The sequence below is a fragment of the Notolepis coatsorum genome (assembly GCF_963971535.1).
Source record: "Notolepis coatsorum genome assembly, chromosome: 2".
In the NCBI taxonomy this organism is placed as follows: domain Eukaryota; kingdom Metazoa; phylum Chordata; class Actinopteri; order Aulopiformes; family Paralepididae; genus Notolepis; species Notolepis coatsorum.
The window spans coordinates 121,341,606-121,366,783 of record NC_140166.1 but is presented as its reverse complement, the minus strand read 5'-3'; the positions used below and the strand labels follow the sequence as shown (position 1 = coordinate 121,366,783).

The 25,178-nt window shown below is 44.2% G+C and overlaps 1 protein-coding gene across 1 annotated transcript in view; it reads left to right on the top strand.

The window, feature by feature from the left end:
* adprhl1 (ADP-ribosylhydrolase like 1) overlaps positions 1–25,178 on the top strand; it is a gene marked incomplete at both ends in the record, with an annotated part of 51,070 nt that overhangs the window by 18,383 nt on the left and 7,509 nt on the right. The window contains 5 exon segments of the mRNA XM_084308283.1: positions 1,011–1,143; positions 2,103–2,171; positions 2,174–2,232; positions 2,238–2,272; positions 6,172–6,838. Of these exon segments, the coding sequence (XP_084164409.1) occupies positions 1,011–1,143; positions 2,103–2,171; positions 2,174–2,232; positions 2,238–2,272; positions 6,172–6,838 (963 nt within the window).

Sequence of the window (25,178 nt, the reverse complement as noted above, 5' to 3'; positions counted from 1 at the left end):
CACTTTTTCTCCCATTTTCTATATTTTCTCCCATCCCAATTTCGTATCATCCAATTCAACCCTCCCCTGTCACGAACGCTGTTTCTTGCCTCCCACAAGCCGGCTGCAATGTGGACTAAGTCATACATAGCACAAGTCCCCTCCGGTACTTGAGGTAACAGCAGTCGCATCTTTTCACCTGCGCAGCTCGATCTCTCAGTGGCGAGGAGTAACGCGTGGGAGGCTCACGCTGCCCCCGACACTTCCTGATTCCACTGCGCAGGCGCACCAACCGACCTGTAGGAGTCGCTGTCCACAACGCCCGATCCCCACCCATCAGTTTCCCACCCCCTAATACGGCCAATGTGTATTAGTACGGACGACCAGCTAAACTGAAAGCAATGAGGAGCGCTGGGCTCGAACAGGCAGGCCCAGCGTCTCCGTCATTCGTGGCGAGCGCCTTGCCCACTACGCCATGTAGCCGCCCTTTATAATAATATATTTAATGGCAACTATAGAGGAGTATATTGGCTGGTAATGACCACATTGTAATTTTCATATCAGTGGACCTCAAATAGTTCGTGGCCCCATCCAGGGCCGGACTGGGGAAATCATTCAGGCCGGGAAATATAGCGTGAAAAAAAAATGTAAGCAGGGGGTCTGGGGGTCTTGGCTGGCTGCCTCGTTTCAGTCTTGCGCAGTGCAGTGTTGCATTCAAGGAACTTCCAAAAAAACTGCCCAATGACCAGTCTGGTCCTGTTGAGAGGTCCACCAACTCATCTTCACCATCACACCATTGCAACTACAAACACTGGCCTGACTGAAGAAAAATAAATAAATACAAAACTTCCAGTGCTCCCAATGGCCAGTCCAGGCCTCCTGGCCCCATGATTGGGAAAGCCTACACCTCTGAACCCTCTAAAGAAAACACATGCATAGACAAAACAACTCCTATTAACACCAACTCAAACATTTTCACATGAACACAATACTCACCTAACCCTGTCCATCCCCCGTCCCGGTCCATACAGATGTACAAGCGCTGGAGCTCGGAGGGCCGCGCGGGCCGTAGGGGCCATGATTCCCCGATGATAGCCTACGATGCCCTGCTGGGCGCAGGGGGTGACTGGACGGAGCTCTGCCGACGGGCCATGTTCCACGGAGGTAACACCCGGCTGCCTCTACGCAATACTTTCCATCGCAGACCAAGGAAACTATAAAAGAAGGAAGGGTCATCACGTCAGAATACCAGCGTTCTATGCTCTGCTTGGTGCCAGACTTTGGTGCCAGTTATATTGAAGCCTGTATTAAAATTCTAAATATAGCAGCTATTTGAGGAAATATATACCAACCGATATATCAAACGTTAGCTAGTTAATAATGCAACAAATTGCCTTTGATTCTGACATCTGAGGTAACAATCTGTTTAAATTACTTAGTAATTTAGTTTCAAGTTCAAGTTTGTTTATTAGTTGTCACAATAAAATACATGTACTTTACGGTGAAATGTTTGGTTCTGTATGAGCCCCTGAGAGTGTGCTTCATACAGTAAAAACAGTAAGTTAAAAAAAAAGTAAGTAAAAGGAATATACAATATAATATACAATCTAAAGTACAGCCTAAGTACAATCTAAGTACAGTGAGTAAACATTTGTAAACAGTGAGGTACAACTGCAGACAGTGAGGTATAAACTATGAATGTAGTGCAAATGTCTTTAATAAATAGATTAAAGTGTCAAAAGTGAGTGTTAATAAAGTGAGTGTTTGTTTAAAAGTGAGTGTGTGCATGTGGATGTGTGTGCAATGTGTAGATAATGGGTTGTTACATGGAGTCATTGAGCATCCTGATGGCTGGGGATAGAAGCTCCTTCTGAGTCTCTCTGTACTGGCCATGAGACTCCGGTAGCGCTTGCCTAGCTCATAGCTAATTAGCTCATAAACGAGGAGATGGCTGATCCCATTCAACTCAATGTTCCCGAACTGAACGTTTCCACACTTGGCACCAATGTGCGTTCACGCGCTACTACATGGTGACATGATGACCCTTCCTTCTTTATAGTTTCCTTGACGCAGGCTGTGAAACGTGCCATCAGCTCACCTGTAAGCCCGGTCTGTTGTTTCAGGTGAGAGTGAAGCCACAGGTCTGATAGCAGGCTGCCTCTATGGCCTCCAGCACGGCCTGAGCCATGTGCCCGCGGGCTGTACCAGGACCTGGAGCGACGGGAGCGGCTGGAGGAGCTCGGAGCGGCTTTATTCAGGCAGCAGCTGCAGAGAAATGCATGACAATAACTCTGTCCTACACTGGCCTGACCCCTACTGCTTATCACGGGACTGCACAAGGCTCTAAGGCTGCATACACCCCAGTCCCACACTTCCCCCTTGTCCTCCTGGGTAGTATCTCAATAGTCTTAAGTGGCCTTCTCTTCTCTTCTCTTCTCTTCTCTTCTCTTCTCTTCTCTTCTCTTCTCTTCTCTTCTCTTCTCTTCTCTTCTCTTCTCTTCTCTCTTCTCTTCTCTTCTCTTCTCTTCTCTCTCTTCTCTTCTCTCTCTTCTCTCTCTTCTCTTCTCTTCTCTTCTCTTCTCTTCTCTTCTCTTCTCTTCTCTTCTCTTCTCTTCTCTCTTTCTCTTCTCTTCTCTTCTCTTCTCTTCTCTTCTCTTCTCTCTCTTCTCTTCTCTTCTCTTCTCTTCTCTTTCTTCTCTTCTCTTTCTCTTCTTTCTCTTCTCTTCTCTTCTCTTTCTTTCTTCTCTTCTCTTCTCTTTCTCTTCTCTTTCTCTTCTCTTCTCTTCTCTTCTCTTCTCTTCTCTTCTCTTCTCTTTCTCTTCTCTTCTCTTCTCTTTTCTTCTCTTCTCTCTCTTCTCTTCTCTTCTCTTCTCTCTCTCTCTTCCTCTCCTCTCTCTTCTCCTTCCTCTCCTTCCTCTCCTCTCCTCTCCTCTCTCCTCTCCTCTCCTCTCCTCTCCTCCTCCTCCCCTCCCCTCCCTCCCCCCCTCTTCCCTCCCCTCCCCTCTCTCTCCTCTTCTCTTCTCTCCTCTCCTCTCCCTCTCTCTCCTCTTCTCCTCTCCTCTCCCTCTCTCTCTTCTCTCCTCTCCTCTCCTCTCTTCTTCCTCTCCTCTCCTCTCCTCTCCTCTCTTCTCCTCTCCTATCTGCCCTGAGCTGGGTGGGTCCCAGTTGGAGACATATCTTCCTATCTCTTCTATCTTATATAAGTGGGGCAGTGGAGACAATGAGAAGGAGACCATTTAAGGTGTTGAGATGCACCCTTGTTCTGAGAGTGTTCTCTCTGGTGAGGTTCTCTTTCCAGTCATGGATCTAGGATCAGTTTACTATGTTGGGTTGATGGAGGGAGTATGAAATAAAACGCAACTAAAAACGGCTTTTATCCCATGGCTGTATGAGGTCTGCCTCTAGTACAATATGGCAGGATTTGGGGGATACAGTGCCTTGATCCTAGTTATGTTTTGAAAGCAGCAGCCACCATAAGAGAACCCCCTTCTCTCTGACCCTTTCAATTTAACCTGTATTAACATTTAGAAAGGCTTTTTTTTTTTTTACAAGATAAAAAACAACAATTCAAATGTTTGACTGAATAGCGCTCACAGGAGAGCCCTGCTGAGGTGTTCTGTGTTCCAGTTGTCACCTGACGTGTCCGAACTAAGATATACCAATCCACTGAATTTATTCGTTTACTTTACCGTTTCTGGGCTGAACATCATCTATCCTTAAAGGAACGCACCAACATTATGGAAAATGCTTACCGTCTTCTCAGAGTCAAACAAGAAGATAGATACCAACGTCCTCTCTGTGCGTTCAGTAGAAAGCTATCCGGATGCAAGCTAGCCTAGCTTACCACAAATGAATGGAAGTGGATACGGACCACTAGCCTAGCTGTTGGCCAGAAACACCTCTCCCAGAGTTTTAAGCTATAGGCTAGCTGGTCCGCTTCCATTCATTTGTGCGAAGTTAGGCTAGCTTGCAAAAGGATAGCTTTCTACTGAACGCGCAGAGAGGAAATTGATATCTATCTTGTCTGACCCATAATGTTCCTTTAAAGGATCTTATCACACTTTAACATATTGTTTCCCATCATTTATAACCATGCATGGCACAGCCTCACTAATGGCTTTAGTGCTGAGAAACCTCTGCTGCAGCTCGTCAGTGGCCTTGAACACAGTCCAACGTTTAGGCCTTCAGGAACCACGACACATTTACTTTTTGAAAATGTGAAATTCAACATTGCTAGTCTTAGTAGTAGGTTACACTTCCCGTGTAAACAACCTCTCTGGGGGAAAGAAATGTAAGAGAACATCCTGTAGCAGGAATGTATCTTGGATGTAGCCAAGATAACGGATTTGCAGAAGTGCAAAATGTAAATTAAGTCGATAAAACTTGACAGATAGCATGGTGTGTGTTACCATATTATCAGTGGAACACAACATTAGTGCCTGAAGGAAAAACAGGGAGAGCTACACTGGGTCAAAATTATATATTTTGTATATATAATATATAAACATTTTATAAAAAATAACATTAGTGCCTATTTAATTCTGTGCACAACTATAGTACTACTACTAATAATAATAATAATAATAATAATAATAATAATAATAATAATAATAATAATAATAATAATAATAATAATAATAATATAATAATAATATGAAACTTTAGTTTTGTATATCACAAGAATTGCAGCCCAAAAACCTACACAGCAGTAAAATAGATATAAAATAGACACAGACATAGAATTATCATAACATTTACAGAATAGAAGCAATGCAAAGAGTAAGAAAATGGTAAAAGCAACGCAGGTAATAACAATACGTTTAGTTAATGAATTAACAGAATATCATTACACCTGTGGACTAGATTAGCCGCTTCTTCACACCCAAACCTGATGTGGAATAATGAAATACCTTTATTTCAGCATAACATAGATGTAAATCATTGTCAAAACCTGTGGGCAGGAATAGAGGAGTACTAATACATATGTTGTCACATTCAAGGAGATTCCTATTTCCATATTGTGTCATTATTTTAGGCCTGCTTGGAGGCCCTTTCCCCACAGTTTTTGGTAGTTCCGTGGAACATATAGACGTGTCTCAGCATAGAGAGAGTTTCCCGTTTTTCAGAAGTACATTTATCATGGTTCTTGAATGCCTAAACGACTGCCCTGCTGGGCTGTGTTCAAGGCCACTGAGAAACTGTAGCAGAGGGGTACGTACTGGAGTTATCAGTGAGGCTGTGCATCCTTATAAATTATGGGAAACAACATTTTAATATGGTCTGGGTTGAAAAATAATGAACCTATTCTTTAAAGGTAGAATCTGTAATACCGCCAAAACGGCCATTTCTAATACCTGTTTGGTATTGTGCTTTGTCTACTTTTTTGTTTTGGTCTAACGTGTGGGTTGGAGTTTAGTCACTTATTATTACACTGTGCATTTCTCCAGACCTCTCTGGTCAGCAGTAGCAACCCCTTCCCCCTATACCCACTGAAATCCAACCCACACATCATAGAAAAATATAAAATAAATAAATAAATGAACAAAGCGCAGTACCATGTTGTCATCTTTTGGCTAGAGGTCGCTGTTACAGATTCTTCCTTTAACTGAGTACTGTATATAACATTAACTAGACATTTAGGCTAATACAATTTTCTTCAAATATGATAACAACTGACCGGATAGCTTTCATTATTTACCCTGTGATATCCTTGTGTTGTGTACTGTATGCTGTGAATTCACAGTTACATGGTGGTTTTTAAACAATGAGATTAAACTGGATTTAACAATATACCACTCCTGAAGTCCCTGTCTCTCTTTATATGTAGTTGTAATCATCTAGATCACCTTCTCATCCTCTGACTGTACATTATTTCCTCTCCTTGTTAAATCCTGCCTGCCCTACCGTCCTGTTTTACTAATTACCAATAACAGCTTCTACCCCATCTGCCAGAATACTTCACTTGAAGTCTAAACATCCTACCTCCTCTATTCTATTGATATGCAAGCACGTTCCCTTCTCACCAACATGTACCGAGCACAGGTGCTATTTTGCGACAATAGCTAGCTAGGCTAATTGAATGATTTGCAATATACAGTATCCTCCTTCGTTGCTGTCAACATGCTGTGAAGTTACTTCCTTGCTGTAGATGGCTACGGGGATCTAGTGTTGCATAACTTCTATCCCCCACAGAACGGATTCCAAGAAAACCAGTAACGGCCTTGATGCCAGTGTCCTGAGGAGGTTTGTGAGAAACAGAGCTTGCCGTCCGGAGATCCGAGGGATTCTGGAGAGCCTTCTCCGGTATCTAGTTCAGGACCTGCCCGACCGGAGCAGTGCTAATGGAAACCCAAAGAAGCAAGGGTTGTCTATTACAGCCGACAGTGTATTACTGCCTCAACTTCAGCCGACTTCCGCTAACATTAAGATCCGTGATGCGCAGAAACTGACCCAGGGTCAGACTAGAGAGAACGCTTCGAGCAAACACTGGCGGGAGGGCTCGGAAGGAAGGACAGAGAACATTCAGAGCAGGTGTGGGGTGGGTCAGAGAGCGGCGGGCAACGCACCGCGGCGGCTCACCTCGTTCCAGCTCCTCCAGGCCAAGTTCACAAGGTCTACACCCAAACCCCCCGTCACTCACCAACGGGAGGTGGGGACTCTGGGCTTTGGAGGAAGAGGGGCATGGATTCGGAGCCTGAGCCGAGACGGGGAGCCTTCTATACAAAATGTTGATGAATGTCAGGCAAGAAGGGGACAAAGGTTGAAGAGTGGCGACAGTGTGAAGGATATCGTGGCCCGATTTGCCACGGCTGAGCAGAGGGAAAGGGGAGTGGCTATGCCAGGGAAACAGCCAGTCAAGGTTAGACAGATTGGAAAGGGGCCCCTCCTGTCTTGCTTGATGAAGAGGTTTGAAACCATGGCGACTGTACGTACGGTTGGCAATTTTAAATTTTCAAATGAAAGGCCTTCTGGGGGTGTGAAAGTGGCGGGTTGCGTCAAACAGACAGCGGGTTGTCAGGGGAATGAGGAGCGACAGGGAGCAGGCCACACTGGCCACAAACAAAGATTAAAGCAGGTGAAAAGTAAACACGCGGTCCAGCCTCTCAGCGCGGATAACACAGCTACACAGTCAGCACATGATAGGGTTTCAACGAGAGAAACTTTAAACCAGGAAGACAAGAATCAATTGACGACTAAAGAAACTGAGGCTCCGGATGAAAGGGAAGAAGGTCACGATTCCACAAGACACGAAAACGATCCGGTTTCTGACGAGCGTGTGAAAGTTCTGAGTTCAAGAGAAGACGGTGAAATTCAGAGAGCAGTTCAGAAACTCTGTGGTGCAGTTCAGGAGGTTAGATACGGGAGTGTGGAGCTGCTCTGTTCAGCCGCTGCTGTGGAGTGGTCGCCTCCGCAGCCTCAGAGCCTCTCAGCCCAGGTTGAGGCCTCGGTGAACTGGTATGTGGCGGCCACCCTGCTCCACTCTCCCGTGTGGAATTTGCCCAACGTGGACTCTGTTCGACAATATTTCGGGCAACCGAATCCTGTGATGTTAGAAAACCCATTCACATCACCCAATGTACCAACTTCAGCACACTGTACTCTTGATCTACCTCAAGAAGGACTGTCCAAGAACTTCATCCCACAAGCTCATGGTCAAGGACTAGGAGACCCACCCAGACTTGACCAGACACACCCCCACCTGGCACCACACGGAGATACGACACCTGTAGTCACCGTGGACGGAGCAGGAACGTGTCCAGATCTAACCCAGGCTGACGCCGCTACAAGGAGTATACCCAAGTACCTCATCCCACGAGCGAATGGGCTGGAGGACCTGCAGGTACCCGACCAGAGACACTCCTGCCCCCAACCGGCACCTCACCTCGAAGCTACGAGACACTCCTGCCCCCAACCGGCACCTCACCTCGAAGCTATGAGACCCTCCTGTCCCCAACCGGCACCTCACCTCGAAGCTATGAGACCCTTCTGTCCCCAACCGGCACCTCACCTCGAAGCTATGAGACACTCCTGTCCCCAACCGGCACCTCACCTCGAAGCTATGAGACACTCCTGCCCCCAACCGGCACCTCACCTCGAAGCTATGAGACCCTCCTGTCCCCAACCGGCACCTCACCTCGAAGCTATGAGACACTCCTGTCCCCAACCGGCACCTCACCTCGAAGCTATGAGACACTCCTGCCCCCAACCGGCACCTCACCTCGAAGCTATGAGACACTCCTGCCCCCAACCGGCACCTCACCTCGAAGCTATGAGACCCTCCTGTCCCCAACCGGCACCTCACCTCGAAGCCATGACACCTGTGGTCACCGCTTCATCCGGCGATCTCCAGGAGGAAGAAGAGGGGAAGCGAGGAAGAACGACAAGCAGACACACAGGCGGTATCAACGCAACAGCGGTGTCTAAGCAGACTCAACCTCAGGCAAGCACACAAGAGGAGAAACCAAAGTACAGGACTATAAACTATGGCGACCCTTCACTGAAACAAACATATAAACCCAAAATCATCCGCTTCACTGACACATTTACCTTCTAGGTTTGCAAACTTGGGTTAAAAAATTAAACAAAGACGGTGTCCATTGTGACGGAGCCTAATACAATAATGTATTTTTATTAGTAGATTAGATTAGATTTAATTGTATTGTTTTACGGCACAAGTACAGTACAACAAAAAGAGGTTTGGCATCCAACCAGAGTGCTAATGTAACAGTAAAGTACAATAGTGATATACAATACAGGTGATTAAACTGGGTATAAAATATATAGATTAGTACTACTGAGTAATAGTGCTAATCAGATGTATGTACAGAGTTGTAGTATTAATATGTACAGTGATACAGGTATAAAGACACTATGGTAGTAAGTCATACTGGCCAGCAGCGTAACTAGTAAGAGTAGGTAAGGAATATGTATAGATATAGATATAGGCTAGTATCTACAGATGTATAAAAAAGATCTACAAAAGATGTACAGACAGATGTGGATATATATATATTATATGATTTTACCCACAATGCTGTATTGCTATTCCTTTTGTAACTTGAAAGGAAAATGAATTTTTCTTGTAACGACACACTCTCCACTGCATCTGTTAATTTATTCCTATAGAGGTAGAATATTGGATAGATACTGTGCAAGGTCAAAACCTATTTCATAAACATACATGTCAATGTTTTTTAAAGACCCAGTAGTTCAAGTTTTATTTTCTGCTGAATTAGTTTTTCACGGTATGGGCGTACATTCAATGCGGCTGAATACGGTACTCCCACCGTGTCAAGACGAGAAAACATGTCATGCGATTTCATTACCGCCGTAGGCTGCGATAACCTCCAAGTAACCTACAGCAGTTCAGCTGGCAGCAGACTGAAGTGTTTGCTCTCCCTACCTTATGTTTGTTTTTCTGCCCCGGCTGTGTGTGTTCACGGTTTAGTTGAATGTTACTACTGTAGCGTGGCACCATTGCCATAGCAACGGACATTGTGCTGGAAAAACAATGCATACATTTCCAGGCCAGGTTAGTGTGGTTGACTGTAGTACACTAATATACAGTCAAGTCAAGTGCTCCTTTATTAATCCCCTTGGGGAAACGCAGGTGTCATACCAGCATGGGGGGGGGGGGGGGGGGTACCATACAGGTAGAATAGGTAATAATAATAATTGAGCATAGAACTAAGAAATAATGGTGACAGTGATAATATGATAATAATGATAACAGTAGTGAATGGCAGGATTCAATCAGTTAGTAGTAATAACGATGGTGGTATACAAACCATAGTAACCCACTGCATCAGAGTGTAAGAGTTAGATAGTCCTAACAGTTCTCAAGTTCACCAGCCATTGGCTCTCCAGCAATTGGCAGCAGTACATAATATACAGTATGTGTCTTCGTTCACACAAATCAATAAATCCTCTTTTCTGGCAACAGAGGTTATGAAACTGTGTGTTGATCCTGAAGTGTAAGGAGTGTGAACATACATTCACACAGCATGGAAGCAAATAAAGAGTAGCCTACAATGGAAACCGTGTCTAGCCATTTGTTCTTTCCTTATGTATAACCAGATGGTAGTTAGCTTATAGACTATCCTTCTGAATATAACCAGACGCCAGTTAGCCTTCATCCTTCTGAATATAACCAGACGCCAGTTAGCCTTCATCCTTCTGAATATAATCAGACGCCAGTTAGCCTTCATCCTTCTGAATATAACCAGACACCAGTTAGCCTTCATCCTTCTGAATATAACCAGACGCCAGTTAGCCTTCATCCTTCTGAATATAACCAGACGCCAGTTAGCCTTCATCCTTCTGAATATTGTAATATTCATGCTTTGAATATATCTTTACTATATTATTCATGCTGTGAATATATCATTTACGACAGGCGCGCCAGGCGCACCTTGCTTATGTATACCTGACCAGGGGTCCTGACAGTCAATTGGCTGCCAGCCGTGAATGGAGTTACACTCATGCTGAACGATGCTTACCTTTGAATAAATGTATAAACGCTATCTCCTCGTCCTGAAGATTATTCTACTTAAATCGAATACGACATGGTGTCAGAAGCGGGGTGAACATGGATATCAACGGAGTCCCGTCGCCACGGATGAATTGGGATTCTCTGGACTTACCGGGAGAATGGAAGAAGTTCAGGCAGCATGCGGAGTTGATGTTTTCGGGCCCACTCAAGAAGAAAGGAGAGGACGAGAAATGTAGCTACCTGCTATTGTGGAGCGGAGAAAGAGGGAGAGACATTCACAACACATGGACTCTCAGTGCAGATGAAGCAAAGGTATTGAAGAGCTACTATGACAATTTCGAAGCATACGTACTTCCAAGGAGGAACACAATCTTCGCCAGGTACAAATTCCATGAGAAAACCCAGCAACCGAGCGAGTCATTCGAACAATTTGTCACTGCATTGAAACTACTGGTGAAAGACTGTGCATATGTGAACAATGATGAGATGGTTAGAGACCGCATAGTGTTTGGCATACACTCAGCAAAAGTAAGAGAGAAACTATTAAACGTAGGATCAGACTTGTCGTTAGACAACGCGGTAGATATAGCTAGAGCCCACGAGCTAGCACAATCACATATAAAGAGCTTTACTGGCGCCACGAGCAGCGCGCAGGAGCAGCTCGTGCACGAGGTGCACAGACATGAACAGAAGTATAGCGCTCAGAGATATCGCCCCAGAGCAGAGTGGACAGAGAGAGCGAACAGAGCGAGCGACACAGACACACGTAAGAACTGTGGATACTGTGGGGGTAGAGCTCACAAGGAAGGGGATAACTGTGTAGCTAGGGGAAAACAGTGCACGAAGTGTGGAAAATGGAACCACTTTGCCAAAGTCTGCAGGGCCGGTAGCTTCCAGAAAAAGTCAGTACACGAGATTAGCATGCGCTCTGAGTCAGGAGAAGAGTCAGACGAACTGTATGTAGACACCGTGACAGACAGACGGTTTGATGCAACAGAACAAGCGTTCGCAGACATACAAGTAGGAAAACAGGGCACAGAGCTTAAATTTAAGTTAGACACAGGTGCACAAGTAAATGTAATTCCTTTGAGAGAGTATCACAGTTTACAAGATAAACGCAAAATACAGCCTACCTCACGCAGACTGACAGGATATGGTGGAGAGAAGCTAGTGGTAAAGGGCACATGCACGTTAAAGTATGAATACAAAGAGCGTGGCATGTTGTTAGACTTTTACATAGTAGACACTCAGGCACCCCCAGTTCTAGGTTTACAGGCATGCCTGAATATGGACCTCATTAAACTAGTATTGTCAGTAAATGCACACACAGATAAACAGTCCATCATGGAAGAATACCACGACGTGTTTAAAGGGATAGGACTATTCCCAGGAGAGTGTCACATCCATATAGACCCAGACGCCACGCCAGTAGTCTGCCCACTGAGAAGGACACCGATCGCCCTGCGTGGCCGACTAAAGAAGGAGCTACAGAGTATGGAAGACACACAGATCATTGCTAGAATCATCGAACCAACGGAGTGGGTCAGTGCACTGGTCATTGTTGAGAAACCACGCACAGGCAAGCTCAGACTGTTTGGATCCTAAGGAGCTAAACAAGGCTATCAAGCGCCCGCACTACCCTCTGCCGACACTAGAGGACATCACACCCAGACTAACAGGCGCACGCTATTTCAGCGTACTGGATGCAAGGTCGGGATACTGGTCCATCAAGCTCTCCACAGAATCATCGAAGCTGACGACGTTCAACACACCGTTTGGACGGTACAGATTCCTACGATTACCATTTGGGCTCGCTTCTGCCCAAGACGAGTTCCAACGAAAAATCGACGAGACATACGAGGGACTGAACGGAGTAGCAGCTATAGTAGACGACATCCTTGTATATGGCGCGACCAGAGAGGAACACGATAAGAACCTACATGCAATGATGGTGAGATCACGGGAGAGAGGCGTTCGGCTCAACGCAGACAAGTGCACCATCGGAGCCACCGAAGTGAGCTACTTCGGGCACATCCTTTCAGCTGACGGCATGAAGCCTGACCCAGGCAAGATAGCTGCCATCAAGGAGATGGAGGCGCCAAAGAGCCGTGCAGAACTGGAAACCGTGCTAGGTATGGTCAACTATCTGGCGAAATTCGCCCCGAGCCTCTCCGAGATCAACGCACCCATGAGACAGCTGCTTAAACAATCGAATGAATTCCTGTGGGACGCGCAGCACGACGCTGCATTCCAAAAGATGAAAGACATACTTACCAGTGAACCTGGGCCAGTCCTCATCTACTTTGACCCAGATAAGGAGCTCAGCTTACAAGTGGACGCATCAAAGTATGGTCTGGGTGCTGTGCTGATGCAGGAAGGAAGGCCCATTAGCTACGCATCCAGATCACTCACGGACAGCGAGGTCAACTACGCACAAATCGAAAAGGAGATGTACGCAGTCCTGGATTCAAACGTTTCCACCAATATGCCTACGGTCGCCATGTTATGGTGCAATCTGACCACAAGCCCCTGGAGTCGATCATGAAGAAGCCGATCGCCGCAGCCCCACCGCGGTTACAGAGGATGATACTGCAACTACACAAGTACAACTTCACGATCGTGCACCGCCCTGGGAAAGACATCCCAGTAGCCGACACGCTGTCCAGGAAATCACTCACCTCTCACGACGACGGTCTCAGTGAAGGGATGGACCTTCAGGTACACATGGTGTACAACAGCTTACCTGTACACGACGACAGGCTACAGGAGATCAGAGAAACGACAGACAATGACACACAGCTAAAGCTGCTCAGCCAGGCTATCCTGGAGGGATGGCCTGAGGAAAGAAAACAATGCCCCCAGAACATCACCGAATACTGGAATCACAGAGATGAACTATCCAAGACGAATGGAATAATTTTCAAGGGGGAGAAAATAGTCATCCCTACCAGCCTCAGAGGAGATATGCTGATCAAGATCCATGCAGGCCACATGGGAATGGAAAAATGCAAACTGAGAGCACGAGACATCATGTTCTGGCCTGGAATGGGTAGACATATAGAGCAAGTCGTGGAGAAGTGCTCAATATGCCAAGAGCGCCGCCCATCAAACACCAAGGAGCCCATGATGCCTCATCGTATCCCAGACCGCCCCTGGCAGGTTGTAGGGACAGATCTCTTTAACTGGAACAACCAGGACTATGTTGTGACCGTCGACTACTACAGCAGATTCTTCGAACTAGACAGACTTCACAGCACCACATCGGCAGCTGTTATCCACAAGCTAAAGGCAGCCTGTGCCAGGCATGGCGTCCCAGAGACCATAGTCTCGGACAACGGACCACAATACAAGTCTAAAGAGTTCGAGGCATTCGCCAAGTCGTGGGAGTTCACACACGTCACGTCAAGCCCACACTATCCGCAAAGCAACGGACTAGCGGAGAGAACCGTGAAGACGGCAAAATCACTCATGGACAAGGCTAAGGCAGACGGAAGAGACCCGTACCTAAGCCTCCTGGAATATCGTAACACCCCAGTCGACAACTTCAAATCGCCGGCACAGCTGTTGATGAGCCGCAGGCTACGCTCAACCCTCCCGAGCACCAACCAACAGCTGCGGCCAGGGGTAGTAAGCCAAAAAGATGGACATGACAAGCGAGTGCAAAGACAACAGCACCAGAAGAAATACTATGACAGGTCAGCTAGACCGCTGCCCCCACTACATTGTGGTGAATCTGTCAGGCTACAAGAACTTGGACGCTGGAGGCCAGCAGTAGTCATACAACCAGCCGACACTGCGCGGTCATACCACGTTCGCACCCAAGATGGACGCGAATACCGCCGCAACCGCAGGCACCTGAGGGACACAAAAGAGGAACACTTCCAGGACAGCGACGGTATGCCAAGTCCAGAGAGCGTCGATCAACCGCCGGAGACCAACGACCCTGAACTGCCAGAGGACTCAGAAGAGAACTCAGCTTCATACTACACCAGATCCGGCCGAGCAGTGAAGCCTCGGGACATTTTAGACCTATAAATGTACAGGGTGCAGGCGGATCGCTGCCCTATTATAACACCATTTGCCCCAATTGAAAAAAAAAAAAAAAAAAAAGGGGTGGTGAAATGTAACAAATATTAATGTATGCTGAAATGATGACTTACTATATGTGTTGAATCTATGACCTACTTACCTTGCTTAATTGTCGATATATTCCCATTTTGTTAGCAAGCTACTTCTACAAATAAGAACTGCATATGGTAAGAGTGTTGAGACACGACCAAATAAGCCATGAATACATACCTTATTCACAGCTGAAGTATTCAAATATTAAAGCAGACTATCCAGAATAAGAGGGCACACATTACGAACTGTAATACCTTGATACATGAATCTTTATGTTTAACATATTAATCCTACCTGTTTACATTGCCTGGTCCTGACACAGGTAACGCACTTGTTATTGTTTACAAAGAAACTCTTACAGAGTATTGCACAACCCTTCTTAATTTCAATTTTGTTCATAGCTTATTAAGCTTTCTCTAAAAGAAGGAGGATGTAATATTCATGCTTTGAATATATCTTTACTATATTATTCATGCTGTGAATATATCATTTACGACAGGCGCGCCAGGCGCACCTTGCTTATGTATACCTGACCAGGGGTCCTGACAGTCAGTTGGCTGCCAGCCGTGAATGGAGTTACACTCATGCTGAACGATGCTTACCTTTGAATAAATGTATAAACGCTATCTCCTCGTCCTGAAGATTATTCTACTTAAATCGAATACGACAAATATAACCAGACGCCAGTTAGCCTTCATCCTTTTGAATATAACCAGACGCCAGTTAGCCTTCATCCTTGTGAATATAACCAGACGCCAGTTAGCCTTCATCCTTGTGATAACCAGACGGCAATTTGCCTACATCCTTCTGAATATAACCTGGTGCCAGTTAGCCTATGCTAGTTAACATCTAGCATAAGCTTCTCATCTAATGCTTATCTTTGGGGACAAACTTCTGAGTTGCATACCGTGAGTATTATCTAATCTACTTGTTATACACAAACCTGTTACCTTTGCCTAAGGTCATAAGATATTACAACAATTGGCTTGTTACCCCAAGGTTTGAATATGAAATGTGGATCACATGAGCAAGACAAGGTTTAAAGGAATAAAACATTAACCATATTTACCATTTCCACAAAACAGATGCAAAAATGTGATTCCCAAAAACAAGGGATTAATGAAAATAAAGAAGAGGAGGGAAGCCTCTACATCACTGTCCTGCTATCAGGTCAGAGTCAGTAGCAGAGTGAGTAGCAACAATCATCTACACACCACTGTCCTGCTATCAGGTCAGAGTCAGTAGCAGAGTGAGTAGCAACAATCATCTACACACCACTGCCCTGCTATCAGGTCAGAGTCAGTAGCAGAGTGAGTAGCAACAATCATCTACACACCACTGTCCTGCTATCAGGTCAGACTCAGTAGCAACAATCATCTACACCACTGCCCTGCTATCAGGTCAGACTCAGTAGCAACAATCATCTACATCACTGCTCTGCTATCAGGTCAGAGTCAGTAGCAACAATCATCTACACACCACTGTCCTGCTATCAGGTCAGAGTCAGTAGCAACAATCATCTACACCACTGCCCTGCTATCAGGTCAGACTCAGTAGCAACAATCATCTACATCACTGCTCTGCTATCAGGTCAGAGTCAGTAGCAGAGTGAGTAGCAACAATCATCTACATCACTGCCCTGCTATCAGGTCAGACTCAGTAGCAACAATCATCTACACCACTGCCCTGCTATCAGGTAAGAGTCAGTAGCAGAGTGAGTAGCAGCAACAATCATCTCCTGGGCCCAGTAGAAATTCATAATCTCAATCAGATCCGATTTGAAAATCCCATTTTTTGTGATCCAGGATCAGACAACTTTTTGTCCCGGTATTTCGGTCAATTCAGGATAGGATCACCCTGATTCAGACTTTTCAAGATTACTAGATCCTGAATATAAGTGCTTTAATCCTACCAATCTCCATCTAGTGGATATTAAAAAGAATACAAGGAAGACAAGAGACCACATTGCAGAGACATCTATAGGAATGGCTCATTGAAAACCAGCATTGTCAACACTGAGGTGTGTGTGTGTGTGTGTCTGTGTGTGTGTGTGTGTGTGCGTGCGTGCGTGCCTGTGTGTATGTATGTATGTATGTGGATATGGTGCGTTTGTCTATGCCTGGGTCTTCTAATGTCATGATGTGCTCTGTCCTTGTGTCCATGACTGTATTGTGCCCTGTATCGCTGTATCCCTATCGTATGTTCTACTATGTGCTTTTGTTTGTGTTTTTATTCTAATGTTATTTATCTTGCTTTTATTCTGTTTGTATTGCTAACCCTTTTTTACACAGGATTTTAGCATGTACCTTCTGGCAGGGAGACTGCCAATGGAAATGAGCCTTTTGGCTCAAATTTGGTGCATTTACGTTTTTTAAATGTTTTATTAGTGTACACTGTACCCCTTAAACAAATAAAGTAAACCTAAACCTATAATGTCTTTAAATACATAAAATCATAATGGAATTGTAATAAAAAAATAAATACTCCCACTAGGGTAACAACAAAAAAACATTAATTCAAAGGCAGCTGGATCATCCAGCCTGCATGCTTTGAGGAGCTAAATTCTAAGTGAGGTTTTATTTTGCTGAAGGTTATGACAGATGGACTTTTTTTTGTTGAAGATATTTTTTCTTTGGGTGCCGGCCAGAAATCCGGAAAATGACTGTGGATTGCCAGGATTCCTGGGCGATTTTAGCATATCTCATGATCTTAACGGAGCTATTTCTATATTTTATATTATAACTATGGGGAAATGGTTTGGCTCATTTGACGACGACAAGTTGATGTACACAATGAAAAAAAACTTTTGTTTCTGCATGTCTTTGTTCGTTCACAATTACAAGTTAAAAAACGTCAACACAAGGTAAAAATCCAGGTATATTCTTTAGAACAGGAGTTATGGGCTCTTTTATGAAAGGTGCGCCGCCGGCGACGCCGGGGTGATAATAGGTACTGAACGTGTTATAAAGCAATTTAGACTGGGATGGATGGATGGTTTGATTGATAGATTGTTTGATAGATTGTTTTATTGGTTTGATTGATAGATTGTTTTGTTGGTTGTTTGATTGATTGATTGTTTTGTTTGATTGATTGATTGATTGTTTTGTTGGTTGTTTGATTGATTGATTGTTTTATTGTTTTATTGGTTTTTGATTGATAGATTGTTTGATAGATTGTTTTATTGGTTTGATTGATAGATTGTTTTATTGTTTTATTGGTTGTTTGATTGATTGATTGTTTGATTGTTTTATTGGTTGTTTGATTGATAGATTGTTTGATAGATTGTTTTATTGGTTTGATTGATAGATTGTTTTATTGTTTTGTTGGTTGTTTGATTGATTGATTGTTTTGTTTGATTGATTGATTGTTTTGTTGGTTGTTTGATTGATTGATTGTTTGATTGTTTTATTGGTTGTTTGATTGATTGATTGTTTGATAGATTGTTTTATTGGTTTGATTGATAGATTGTTTTATTGTTTTGTTGGTTGTTTGATTGATTGATTGTTTGATTGTTTTATTGGTTGTTTGATTGATAGATTGTTTGATTGTTTTATTTGTTTGATTGATAGATTGTTTTATTGTTTTGTTGGTTGTTTGATTGATTGATTGTTTTGTTTGATTGATTGATTGTTTTGTTGGTTGTTTGATTGATTGATTGTTTTATTGGTTGTTTGATTGATTGATTGTTTTGTTGGTTGTTTGATTGTTTGATTGATTGACAGTCCGACTGACTGACAGTCCGACTGACTGACAAACTTGAAATGCAGTAATACTATTATATCGATCAGGTGGGAATATATTGTATTGATCAGGTTAGTAGATATTGTACCGATCAGGTATTATAGATCATGTGCATGCAATAAACTAAAAAAAAACATTTCGACTGTTTCTCATTCATGTACTGTGCATAATCTGCTCCTGTGTTGTAGACACTGTGTTGCTCTGTACCTACCTGTTTTCCAATTTATTCGTCCATACATGATAAACACATTCATAAAGTAATAATATCTTGTATTGATAATATATCAATTAGTTTCACCTGGAAATACTACTACCTTATCAACCACCATGCCTGGCGCTAATGAACAAGTAAGTTATAACTACTGGTGTAGGTCCAGAAAACATTATTATAAAATACAGAATACTTTACAATGCAGAAAACTTGAAACTTTGATGAAATGAACATTTTTATTGCAAAATATGTTCAATAAACTGTGTGACAAGTCATCAGTACCAACCATTGTTGCTGTGCATTAGACACATATGCTGGTAACATTCACAGTATAAAATTATGGTAATTTACCAAGACAATACCTTATAAAAAGTGAACACTGGCTGATGATAACCAACCATTGTTTCAGTGCATTTAGGAGTTTGCTGGTAACATTCACAGTATAGGATTATGGTAATTTACCAAGACAATACCTTATAAAAAGTGAACACTGGAGGATAATCAACCATTGTTTCAGTGCATTTAGAAGTTTGCTGGTAACATTCACAGTATAGGATTATGGTAATTTACCAAGACAATACCTTATAAAAAGTGAACACTGGCTGATGATAACCAACCATTGTTTCAGTGCATTTAGGAGTTTGCTGGTAACATTCACAGTATAGGATTATGGTAATTTACCAAGACAATACCTTATAAAAAGTGAACACTGGAGGATAATCAACCATTGTTTCAGTGCATTTAGAAGTTTGCTGGTAACATTCACAGTATAGGATTATGGTAATTTACCAAGACAATACCTTATAAAAAGTGAACACTGGCTGATGATAACCAACCATTGTTTCAGTGCATTTAGAAGTTTGCTGGTAACATTCACAGTATAGGATTATGGTAATTTACCAAGACAATACCTTATAAAAAGTGAACACTGGCTGATGATAACCAACCATTGTTTCAGTGCATTTAGGAGTTTGCTGGTAACATTCACAGTATAGGATTATGGTAATTTACCAAGACAATACCTTATAAAAAGTGAACACTGGAGGATAACCAACCATTGTTTCAGTGCATTTAGAAGTTTGCTGGTAACATTCACAGTACAGGCACGTCACATGAACTACAGGGCGTATCTTACTTGGTCTCTCGCATCGATGACTGCATTGTCCATTGATAAATGGATGAAGCGCCAGATGATCTGTGGACCAAAAAATATCCAATACATGCTTCCAAAGTATATAAATAAGAGGCCAATGGACTGCATTAGAAAAGTGTGGTATGTTACCTACAGTATATACTTTTATAAACTGGGTGACTGTCAGCAACCATTGGTTCTGTGCAAACGGTAAAAATGAGGGGGGAAAAAGATAAATAAAAAAATAAACTATATACACACACAATGCAAATTATGAATGGAGTCGATACAGCTAGATCGCTAACATAACGTCTCATCTGCAAGTGGTCCAAACATGCCTATGCAATATCGACAACCGTGGCCCAAATACATGTGTTCAACGCATTTGTCTTGTACAGAAAACAGTGCAACTACCCATACACTATACTATACTATACTATACTATACTATACTATACTATACTATACTATACTATACTATACTATACTATACTACACTATACTATACTACTCTCAGCTAGCTATACTATGTACCGGTACACATGGTTCTGTCTGTATCACACAATGATGGATTATTTAGAAGTAGTCTGTACTTCTGTATGACAACTAATAAAGAAACTATTTAGAGAAATCCCTCTTTGTGTGGTACAGAGCGAAGCATTTGTCACGATGCAGGGGGACTTTGCACGATGTGCAAAAATATCTGGTCTCACTCCTGATGCCACGCCTACTGCAGACCCGACATTTCCTACACGGTAGCTTTCGCTTGGGGGTGGCTTTGTATGCAACCATTACATGCTTCACAAAGCCACCCACTAATCTGCTCTGCGGGTCCCCCAGTGGGGCCCTAGGGTCGTCACGCCCCACCTGCTCAGCCCCTGCCTCCTCCTCATCCCCACCCCCTGCCTCCTCCCCTGCCTCCTCCCCTGCCTCCGCCTCCGCCTCCATCTCTGCTGTCACCCCAGGAATCTTCTTCTCCAGACCATCTGTGTAGGTCCACGCCACAGCCCTGGTGAACCGGAAGAGGTTGTAGTAATGCCCTTGTGGGTGCTTTTTTTTGTACAAGACAAAAGCGTTGAACATACATATTTGGATCAGATACATCACAAACGTTTTGGTCCACTTTCCAGTCTTACGTGTAACCGGATAGTACGAGATGTTCTGATCCAGCTGATCGACGCCGTTCATGAATTTATTGTACGACATGATTGATGACGGCTTGAGCATCTCCACCCTCAGCGCTTTGCCATTCTTCTGCTTCTTCCACACCTTCGCCATTTCCATGGTGTCCTTGTGGTAGCTGCTGATGGTCTTCACGATCCTCTTATCGCGCCATGCCACGATCAGGACCTCCTTGTTGTTGACCGCAATGCGCTCCCCCACACCGATGTCACGTTTGGTCATGTTCTTGATGATGGCTGGCTCCCCCCGGTGCTTCCTGAGGGTACCACAGACGTCGGTCCTCAACTGTCGGAGCCTGGCGGACATACGTACCGAGTTGTAGAAATTGTCCATATAGAGCGTATAGCCGGCCCCAGACAGACGTCCAAGCAGACCGACGACCGTGTCCCCCAGGAGCGAGCCTTCCCGACAATATGGCTTAAATGCAAAGCAATATCCTGTGCGTGATTCGCACAGGAAGTACGACTTGATGCCATAGCGGGTGGGCTTGTTGGGGTTGTAGACCCGGAAGGTCAGGCGGCCTCGCCATGCCATCACCCCCTCGTCAATGGCGAGCTCACGTTCAGGCTGGTACAGGTCCTTGCACCTCGCGTTTACATGGTCGACTACAGGGCGTACTTTACACAATTTGTCTCTAACTTCCAGGGATGTATTGTCCGCAAAGTGGAGGAATCGCCAGATCAATTGATACCGGTTGCGTGGCATGGTCTGCGAGTAATATGGTGTGTACATCATGTCGTCAGTGGTCCACATCTGGTCCACGCGAGGCTTCCGCAGGACACTGCTAAGGAAATTGAGTCCAAGGAACTTCTTCAGCTCCTTCAATGTGAGGGGCTTCCAAAGCAGTGCCCTGCTACTGGTTAGCGTGGGGTCCAGCCGGGCAATGGACTGATCAGCGTAGTGGTTGGTCTGGGCAACAATGGAATTCAGAAAAGCATCAGTCAGGAACAGATCCATCCATTTTGCAGGCCGGTACGATTTGAGTGCCGCGGCGTCCTGGAGCAACCCCGGTTGGGCTGTGAAGGGGATCCTGTGAGGCACCCAGCCCTCACGAGACCAGGCATTCTCCTCTTCCTGACGGATCGCAGCCCTGCTCTTCGCTCCTCCGCGTCGCACGCCACGACCTGTCAATTATACAAATATACTATAACACCCCTACTGTAGACATTCATATGCCACGTAGTTACAAACTGTGTGTGAGTGAATGAGTGAGTGTGTGTGGGGTTCAGATGTCAGAGCTGGACGTGGTGTGGGGGTCAGAGGTCAGAGCTGGAAGTGGTGTGCAGAGTGAGGCCAACTTACCGCTCTTAGATGTGCGTTTCCGCCCTGCAACGGGTTCCGGCATGTCCAGACTAGCATCCAGTTCTAGAATCACATGATGTAATACATTACACTAGGGCAACGTATTGTCATTGTATTTACATGATATATATATATATATAGCATTATGTGTTATATTTTATGTACAATTACCTGCAGGAGTAGAATGTGATCCTATGTCGTTGCCAGTCTCTGCGTCACTCTCTGCGGGGTCTGCGCCAGAATCTGAATTGGATTAAATTCATTCAGTAAGTAAGTCTCATAAAACACAATAGTAATACGTTTACATACATAAATGTAGTTAGTACATACCCAAGCATGTTGGTGTATCAGCCCCGGACTCGGTGTCAGATCCTGTAATGAACACAAAATAAATCAGCGGCCATTGTACATCAAAGCATGGAGTAGGGCCTCTTTTTTTTATACAAGGGCTTGTGTGTGTGTGTGTGTGTGTGTGTGTGTGGTGTGTGATATGCAGGCCTCGCCATAGTTCAAAGGTGTTTGAGAGGGTTCATGCCTTTGATGTGGTGTGTGTGTGTGTGTGTGTGCTGTAATCAATGATATTGGGACTATGCTAAATGAAATAGCATTGATTACAACACACACACACACACACACACACACCACATCAAAGGCATGAACCCTCTCAAACACCTTTGAACTATGGCGAGGCCTGCATATCACACACCACACACACACACACACACAAGCCCTTGTAAAAAAAAAAAGAGGCCCTACTCCATCTCACTTCAAACAGGCCTACAGGCCATGCACCCCAACTTAGCACATGGTGGCATGCACAGCATGCAACTATATCACTTACATTGATAGCTACACACATCAAAGGGCGTGCACCTACACACACACACACACACACAACAAAGGCTGTGCACCCCAACTTAGCACATGGTGTCCTGCACAGCATGCAACTATATCACTTACATTGATAGCTACACACATCAAAGGGCGTGCACCTACACACACACACACACACACACACAAGGCCATGCAACCTAACGTGTAGCCTGTACATGCCTATATCCTATATCATTCAACTATCGATTTGAACATGCACGTAAAACAATATTCACATTGCATTAGTAAACATGACGTACCATTGCCCCCTCGACCACCACCGCGTCCCACGTCTGACTCGTGCGATGAATCAGACCCATAACACCTCCGACCCAAATCGAGATCATCGTCAGATGACTCCGGAGCTATAATATAATAAATGCATATCGGCGTTGGTTTGGCGAACTAACGTTACATATTCACAGTATACAATGAATCAATTAGCGTTAGGTAAATCATCAAATACACGTTTCACACACACACACAATCACATATAATAAATGCATATCGGCGTTGGTTTGGCGAACTAACGTTACATATTCACAGTATACAATGAATCAATTAGCGTTAGGTAAATCATCAAATACACGTTTCACACACACACACAATCACATATATATAAGACCGTGTAATTACCTGGTGGTTCCCAATCGGCGCTCCCATCAGATTCATGGGTGGTTGAATCGCTGTCCGCTGACTCGGATGAAGAAGCTATGACCACAGCGGCAGCCTTCCTCTTCCTCGAACTGCGTCTGGGAGAGCCGCTCCCGGGGCGAGACACGTTGCTGGGCCCAGCAACGGTCTCATGGCTCTCTCCGATCGGCGATACCAAAGGACCGGTCGGAGTCGTTGGTGCTGCTGCTGCTGCTGCTACTACTGGTGCAACGGTGACGGCGGGTCCAAATGCCAGCTTAGTTTGAACAAACCGATCCGCCGCCGGTCTGTCGCCTGGCCCTCTCTTACCGGCTACACTACGTCTCCTCATACTGATTCTAAATGTAACTACTAACACTACAAACTACTATTACTACTACTGAAATATACTAACTAATCCCTCACAATACAGTACTACTACTTAGCATGACTAAGTACTTCTAAAGCACAGCTGAAACCTTACAATTATTCTGATACTAACACTATACTGTATAACACTATAAATATAGACTATAGGCTGATCTCAATTCAAATATCTCTCTCAATCTCTCTCTCTCTATCGCTCTATCTATCTCTCTCTCTCTCTCTCCCCTACAAAACCTCGTGGATTCTGGGATTGCGCAAACTTTTTATACCTGTGGTCACATTGGCCAGGTATGCTGGCCAATCAAATGCCAGATTCATTGTGGGGTACAATATTCACCCTCATGTGATAGTGTTAGAAAATAGGGGGACACTGCCACCTAGTGTAATTTGAGAGGAAATGCAGTTTCCTGTTCAAACTTTCTGCCAAAAGCTCCGCGGTGAAGTTCAGACGGGGAAAATCGAAAAAAGATGTAAACAGATCAAAGACGCTGTAAAGCGTCTTCGGCAACTTGAGCATGGCCGGGAATGACGCTGTAAAGCGTTTCCCGGCACCCAAAGTGTTGGTTAATCTAAATTACATTTGTGATTGACGATCTTTGTTGTGATACTTTTATGAGCATAAACATTTATGTCATCAACATTTGGTTGAAAACAAAATAGGCCACCACAAACGTGACCATAACGTTTTAAATTAAATGTAGGCTATTTGCCATGAAGGCTAGAAATGGTGTATTATTTCAGTTAACAAACTTTGCCATCTTATTTATATTGAAATATATTTTTAAATAAATTGTATAGTACATTTTGCTCTGGTAATCCACTGGAAATCCACCCCTCTAGTGGGATCAAGATAATCCAGTTTTTTTGGGATCAAATTGATCCCAATCCGTGTTGTCGATTTGAACTACCCGTTTGGAAGATTTGATCCAGATTAAAACTTGGATTTGATTTTCTGATCTGATCGGATACCAAAGTGATCCTAATCCTGTTTTTTGGTTTTGAACTACCCAAAATCCAAATCTTATCCGATCAGATCGGGATTCAAAGTTTGGAACTACTGGGCCCAGGTGATTTTATAGGCAATCTCTCATCAACACACCTGTGGACACATGCAGTCAATAGAGG